At 58.5% G+C, this 7,475-nt stretch overlaps 1 protein-coding gene across 1 annotated transcript; it reads right to left on the reverse strand.

Moving 5' to 3' along the window:
- Positions 1 to 53: 53 nt before the first annotated feature.
- ADM2 (adrenomedullin 2) lies at positions 54 to 2,289 on the reverse strand. Its single transcript, XM_007976252.3, has 3 exons — positions 1,219 to 2,289; positions 1,025 to 1,145; positions 54 to 425 (listed from the first exon to the last, which is right to left on the reverse strand). The coding sequence occupies exons 2-3, from the start codon at positions 1,132 to 1,134 to the stop codon at positions 89 to 91; spliced, it is 447 nt and encodes a 148-aa protein (XP_007974443.1). The 5' UTR covers positions 1,135 to 1,145; positions 1,219 to 2,289; the 3' UTR covers positions 54 to 88.
- Positions 2,290 to 7,475: the final 5,186 nt, after the last annotated feature.

Genomic DNA, 7,475 nt, shown 5'->3' on the forward strand with positions numbered 1-7,475 from the left:
ACTGGGCTGTGGAGGGGGCTCAGCTGCAGCTCTGGACGGGGGCACAGCACCCTGGCTGGGATAGGCAGGGGTGTGGCCCAGCCCCACTTCAGCCATAGCTGTGGGGGCTGCTGGGGTCCACAGGAGCTGAGTCCTGCCGGCCGGCCGGTCCCATGAGTTGCCACAGGCGGTGGCTGAGATTCTGCACCTGACAGGTGCCCAGCACACAGCCCACTCGCAGGAGCTGGGCTTGGGTCCTGCGGGAGCCCAAGTGTCTTCGGGGGCCCAAGTGTTGGCGGCCACCATCCCGGAGAGGCTGACCCACAGCAGGGGCCAGGCCAGCACCCCTCTGTGGCTGGAGGACCTGTTGAAGCTTCCAAACCACAGGTCGGGGTGCGGGGTGCCTGGGCTGCAGGCTGCTGGAAGGGGTCCGGGCTGGGGGCTCCCTGCAGAGGCAGATGGAGAATATCAACTGGATGGCTCAGCCTTTCAGAGACCTCACACCTACCCACTTTTGCCTCTACACAGGCCTGGGTCACTGCCAGGGGAAGCCCACGGCCCCCACCCACACACAGCCTGGAGCACGGCCAGGGGAAGCCCACGCATCCCCTCTGGGCTTGGGGCCTGGGACCATCTCAGTGGCCCGGGTCACGTGTCCTGGGAACCGGCACCTCCTTGGGCAAAGGGCACCCCAGCGGCCCAGCCTCTGTGGGTCACCACTCTCAGGGCTCAGGGTGATTCAGCTTCTGCCCTACCTTTGGTCACAGGTGGGCCTGGGGATACCGCCAGCCTTCCCTCCCCCAGCAGACACCCCCAGAAAAGGGGCTGCTGTGTCCATGTGTGTGGGGAGAAGCAACTGCCCTGTGCAGGGAGGCAGAGGAAGAGGGTCCTCTGGCCCTGCTCAGGCGCTGCTGAGCCTGGGGCAGGGGCCTTGGTTTGGGACGGGAGCCCTAGCAGCAGGTGGCGGTTGGAGGGAGGGTGGCCCCCGGCACTCTGGTTCCCTGTGGGGGCCAGAGGGGCTGGCTGGCCCAAGACCTGGACTCACCTGGGTTTGACGGGACGCGGGTCCCCGCCCAGGCTGCGGGACAGCACGCCAGGGAGCTGCAGGCAGAGGAGGCTGATGCAACCCAGGGCGGCCGTCGGGATCCGGGCCATGGCGGGCGGCGCTGCAGGGGAGGGAGCGGTGAGCCGGGCAGTTTGGGGGCAGCCTGAGCCAAGAGCCACCCCCTCCGTCGGCACCTCGGGGAGCCCTCCGCGGTCGGGGCACCGGGCGTGGGTATGGCAAGCTGGGCACGGGCGTCCGTCGGGGCTCAGGCCTCGGGCGCGAAGCGGGCAGTGGGTCTGGGGTCGGCCGCGGGTCCAGAGCGCAAGGCGGAGCGGGCTGGGCGGGTTGGGGGTCCTGTCTGGAGCAGCGTCGCGGCCGCGATGGCACCTCTGGAGCTGAATACGTAGCCTTTCCAGCAAGGGGCGGAGCCGGGTGCACGGACGGGGCGGGGCGCCCCTGCCCCGGGCCAAGCCACGCTCCGGGGCGGGGAGGGGGCTGCAGCGAAGAGGCGGCGGAGGGGCCTGTTCCTGCCGGGAGCGCTCGGCGACCGGCCAGGGACCGCGGGGCTGCCAGCCTCACTCCAGGCGCCTTCTAGTGGGGACGCAGCCCCGAGCCTGGGGGGGCCGGACTTCCCCAGGCTGAAGTGGGGTTCTAGGGGGCGAGCCGTAGTCCAAGCTGATCCCACGGCTGGGGCGGACTCAGACCCGATGGGGCCCACCCTGTCAACCACCTCCCGATTGGTGGGTCCTGGCGGTCCCAGCCTCCAGGGTCTGATCCAGTGGACCCCGGACCCTGGACCCCGGCCTGACCAGGGAGTCCGCGGGATTCTGCAGCGGGCTGGCCATTCCGCTATCCTCTGACGCGGTGTCCCCAAACCCGGGGCCGCGCCAGCCGCTCCAACCCCAGACCAAAGTATTGCACGGTTTCTGTAACAAATTTAAACAAGTGTCCGGGCGCGGTGACTCACTCCGGTAATTCCAGCAATTTGGGAAGCCGAGGCGGGCAGATCACCTGAGGTCTGGAGTTTGAGACTAGCCTGGCCAACATGGAGAAACCCGTCTCTACTAAAAATAAAATTAGCTGGTCATGGGCCGGTGGGGCGTGGAGGCTCACGCCTATAATCCCAGCACTGTGGGAGGCCGAGGCTAGTGGATCACGAGGTCAGGAGATCAAGACCATCCTGGCTAACACGGTGAAACTCCATCTCTATTAAAAATACAAAAAAAGAGCCGGGCGTGGTGGCGGGCGCCTGTAGTTCCAGCTACTCGGGAAGCTGAGGCAGGAGAATGATGTGAACCCAGGAGGCGGAGCCACTGCACTCCAGCCTGGGGGACAGAGCTAGACTCCGCCCCCGAACCCCCCCCCAAAAAAAATTAGCTGGGCTTGGTGGCGGGTCCCTGTAATCTCAGCCACTTGGGAGGCTGAGGCAGGAAAGGCTGAGGCTTGAACCCAGGCGGTGGAGGTTGCAGTGAGCTGAGATCGTGCCATTGCACTCCAGCTTGGGCGACAGAGTGAGACTCCATCTCAAAAATTAAAAAAAAAAAAAGAAATTTAAACAAGTGAAACGTGAGACTCTCGTCATCATTACCACCCACTCGGTGCCCCTACCCCGGTCTGGGTGGGAGCCCTCTCCTGACCTGCCCTGGGCACACCAAGGTGCGGCCGTGTGAGGCACACACATCCATGTGTGCAGACCTGCAATAGGACTGAGACCCCATTCTTTACTGAGAGCTTGTTTGTAGGTCCTGGCAGAGGAGCACAGCTACTCGAAGCCCGATCCTTCATCCTCTTCGACGGAGCACACAGCTTCAGAGGGACACACAGGGAACGGTGGGGAAGGAGGGGACACCTGCCTCTGAGCCAGCCACATCAGCCGAATCAACTCTGGTGACCAGTGGGGTGACAGGCCTCACAGCCTGACCGTTCTCACATCAGAGACCCCATTCTTTCCTATGGTTGGACCTACTCCAGCATATAGGTGTTGTATGATTCACTTCACCTGCTATTAATGTGAAATTAGGTGACCGCCAGTCTTTTTGTGAGTTGCTGCCTTGAGCTCACAGATGTGTCTGTACGACACCTTCCTGGAAGTAGAAATTCTGGTTGAAGATGAGTGCGTGTTTGTGTTGATAGATGGTTCACTGTTCTCCACAGTTTTCGCCTACCCACCGTCCACAAGTCCTGGACTTGGTGTCACGGGTTCTAAGCTGCTGAGACTGGCCTCTCTCTTGGGTTAGCTGAGGATCTCTGCGTCTGTTTGTGCTTCCCCTTCTGTCTCCCCAACCCCTGCACTCACCCTGTAACCCCCCTGCTGTGCCCCCAGCCTGGGAACACAGTCAACGTTTGCTGGATGAATAAGTCGAGGAGTGCCGAGCACACACCACACAGGCCGTTCTGGGAGGCAGGGATGCCCTGCAGGTATTATTTACTTATTTTGACCAGTTAAGGGGCAGGGAGTGTCACATTTATAGGTTTGTTTTTTTTTTTTTTTGAGATGGAGTCCCACTCTGTCACCCAGGCTGGAGTGCAGTGGCAAAATCTCAGCTCACTGCAGCCTCCCCTCCCAGGTTCCAGCGATTCTCCTGCCTCAGCCTCCCGAGTGGCTGGAATTACAGGTGCCCACCACCACGCCCGGATAATTTCTGTATTTGAGACAGGGTTTCACCATGTTGGCCAGGCTGGTCTCAAATTCCTGACCTCAGGTGATCCACCCACCTCAGCCTCCCAAAGTGCTGTGATTTCAGGTTTGAGCCACTGCACCCAGTGGTTTGTTTTGTTTTTGGTTTTTGAGATGGAGTCTCACTCTGTCGCCCAGGCTGGAGTGCAGTGGCACAATCTTGGCTCACTGCAACCTCCGCCTCCCAAGTTCAAGTAATTCTCCTGCCTCAGCCTCCCTAGTAGCTGGGATTATAGACGCCTGCCACCACACCCAGCTAATTTTTGTATTTTTAGTAGAGACGGGGTTTCACCATGCTGGCCAGGCTGGTCTTAAACTCTTGACCTCAAGCAACCCACCCACCTCTGACTCCCAAACTGCTAGGATTACAGGTGTGAGCCACCAAGCCCAGCCAAGTGTCACATTTATGTTGAAAGGCGGAGTGGCAGCCAAGAAGGCAGGTGCTGGGGAGGCAGGCAGAAAGAGCTTGAGGGGACAGAGTGGATGAGTGGGAGAAATCTGGCAGGGCAGGATGGTAAATGAGGGGCTCACAGTTCCTGGCAAAGCCCTTCTGTTTGCTGATGTGGTAGCTGCTGAGGGGTTGGGAAGAGGTCGGGGCCTGGACATGCTGAGGCCGAGATGCTTGAGGGTAGTCCACAGAGGGGGTCTGGCTGCTCCCCAGTCTAGCAGGCATGGGACTGAGAGAAGGCAGGTTGAGAACAGTTTTGGAGATCTCAGGGGTGGCGCGGCCATGGAGGATATGGTGAGCCTGGTCCACAGAGAATGCGGAGAGAGGCCGGCCAAGAATAGAGCTCAGCGCCAGCTCTGGAGGGCCAGGGAGGGAAGGGCCTGAGCAGAGGTTCCCCCAGGTTCCCAAACCTGCTGCTGCGGCTTCTGCTGCCTCCCGACTCGGCCCTCAGCCTTCCACACCGCCACCAGCTCCGTCCTTTCAAAATATAAGTGCAATCAAATCATTCGCCCCACCAATAAAGAAAAATCAGTGACAATTCCCTGTCCTCACAAGGTTTTAAATCTGGGACAGGTGGAGGTCAGCCCCAGTGAGGGGCTGCGTTTCAGACCCCGGGATGACAGGACAGTTGCTGCCCCTGTGAGCCACAATCCTACCTCCCACCAGCCTGTGGGGAGGGTGTGTCCTCTGCCCTCAGGCATCAGCCTGGCTGCTGCTTCTGCACCTGCCCCGCCCACCAGAGAGGAGTCCCCCTCTGTGATCCCAGGCTGCTGCTTCTGCACCTGCCCCGCCCACCAGAGAGGAGTCCCCCTCTGTGATCCCAGGGCCCCTGGCACTTGTTTCATGTGACTCCATTCTTAGTTGGAGGAGCTGCTTCTGGGGAGTGATGGGGCCCCAGCACTGCTTATGATGGACACAGGTGAAGAGAAGACACAAGTTGCCAGATGTGCCAGGGCTGGACCATAGGAGGGGGGCGGTGGCATTGGAGAATGCTTGTGAGAATCTAAACAAGCTAAGGTGGTAACTGGCTGGACAAAGCATCTTCGGTTTTTTCCTTTTTTTTTTTTTTTTTTTTGAGACGGAGTTGTGCTCTGTCGCCCAGGCTGGAGTGCAGTGGTGCAATCCTGACTCACTGCAACTTCCACCTCCCAGGTTCAAGCAACTCTCCTGCCTCAGCCTCCCGAGTCGCTGGGACTGCAGGTGTGAGCCACCACGCCTGGCTAATTTTTGTATTTTTAGTAGAGACAGGGCTTCACCATGTTTACTAGGCTGGTCTCAAACTCCTGATGCCGAGTGATCCACCCACCTTGGCCTCCCAAAGTGCTGGGATTTACAGGCGTAAGCCACCACACCTGGGCTTTGGGGGGTTTGGTTTTGAGTGTTTTATGATGGCAGAGGTAAGTTTGACTCTGATAGCAAGGAATCCATAGACAGGGAAAGATGGAGTTTGGCGGTGGGCACTGACAGTGAATGATGGCCTGAGATGAGGGATGGGCAGGGGGGCAGAACCTGTGGTAATGGAGGGAGGGGTGGTGTGAGGGGTGTAAGCTGGGGGCTTGGTGCTCCCACCTCATAGCTTCTGTTTGCTCTGTGAGGAGCAGCCAATCATCTCAGAGACACTGGAAGTGGGGTGGGAGGTTTGAGGAGAGTGCAGACTGCAAGACAGCTAACCAGAAATCAGCAGGCTAGGTGGTAGCGAAGGGCGTCCATCCATCTGAGCCGCCGAGCCACTATGGATGGTTGTTCCCAAGGGCCTGGTGGAAGCGTGAGAGTGGAGAGTGCGATGCAGGGTCCCCAGAGTCTCTCAGAAGAGAGCCAGCCCTGGGCTCAAGCACTAGCCCAGACTTGCCCAGGGACATTGCCAGCCTGTACACAAGCTCAGTGGTGTGGTAATGTGGTGCTGAGGACCTTTTTGGGTGCAAGTGACAGAAACCAGCTTGAGCCAGCTGGAGCAAAAAGGAGGATTTCTGGCAGGGCACAGTTTTTCACACCTGTAATCCCAACACTTCTCGAGGCAGATGCAGGAGGATCATTTGAGGACAGGAGTTCAAGACAAGCCTAGGCAACATATCAAGACCCTGTCTCTACAAAAAAATTAAATTTTAAAAAGAGGATTTCTCAACCTGTGAAAACCAACAGTGGTAGAGGAGAGGTGTAGTGTGGCCTGTGCCTGAGGGCAGGGAGGGGGCCCTGGTGGGGTCTCTCAGTTTGATTCCATTCATTCTCTTGATCTGGATCCTGCCCATGGAGGGAGCGTGGATGCCAGTCATTTGGCCAGTTCTTGCAGCAGCCAAACTCATTTAAAAACAGATCTTCAAGGCCAGCCAGGCACGGTGGCTCACGCCTGTAATCCCAGCACTTTGGGAGGCTGAGATAGGCAGATCTCGAGGTCAGAAGATCGAGACCATCCTGGCTAACACGGTGAAATCCCGTCGCTACTAAAAATACAAAAAATTAGCTGGGCGTGGTGGCAGGTGTCTGTAGTCCTAGCTACTCAGGAGGCTGAGGCAGGAGAATGGTGTGAACCTGGGAGGTGGAGCTTGCAGTGAGCCGAGATCACACCACTGCACTCCAGCCTAGGCGACAGAGCGAGACTTTGTCTCAAAACAAACAAAAACAAACAAAAAATAGACCTTCAGGTGGGCCGGGCGCAGTGGCTCACGCCGGTAATCCCAGCATTTTGGGGGGCCGAGGTGGGTGGATGGCCTGAGGTCAGGAGTTCGAAACCAGCCTGGCCAACATGGTGAGACCCCGTCTCTACTAAAATACAAAAATTAGGCATGGTGGCGCACACCTGTAATCCCAGCTATGCAGGAGGCCGAGGTGGGAGAATCGCTTGAACCCAGGAGAGACGGATGTTCCAGTGAGCCAAGATCGTGCCACTGAACTTCAGTCTGAGTAACAGATTGAGACTCTGCCTCAAAAACAAAACAACAAAAAACAGACCTTGGCCTGCTATGCTCAGAGGGATTTCCCTGCTGCACCAGGCTGACTCCTGCACCTTCTCTCCCAGCATGTTCTGCTGTAGGCTCATGCTCATCCCTGAGCCACTTCAGGGGTGGCCCTGGCCAGCCCTGCCCTTGAGAGGAGTGGGTACCGTCAGGGATCCTGAGTGATGCAGCTTTCCCAGAGCCCCCTGCTCCGTGGCCTCATGTGCCTCACACGCTTAGAACACTTGCTCTTTTACAGGGGGACATGAGCGTGCCGTTTTTAAGCTAATGTGTTAAATGTCTCACTTTGCCTTACAGATGGGGGCTCTTCAGCCTGGGACCCCCAAGGGCAGGGCCTGATTCTCTCCATTCCCTATCGCCAGGCTGGCAGCCCCT

The sequence above is a fragment of the Chlorocebus sabaeus genome, chromosome 19 (assembly GCF_047675955.1).
Source record: "Chlorocebus sabaeus isolate Y175 chromosome 19, mChlSab1.0.hap1, whole genome shotgun sequence".
NCBI classification, from domain to species: Eukaryota; Metazoa; Chordata; class Mammalia; order Primates; family Cercopithecidae; genus Chlorocebus; species Chlorocebus sabaeus.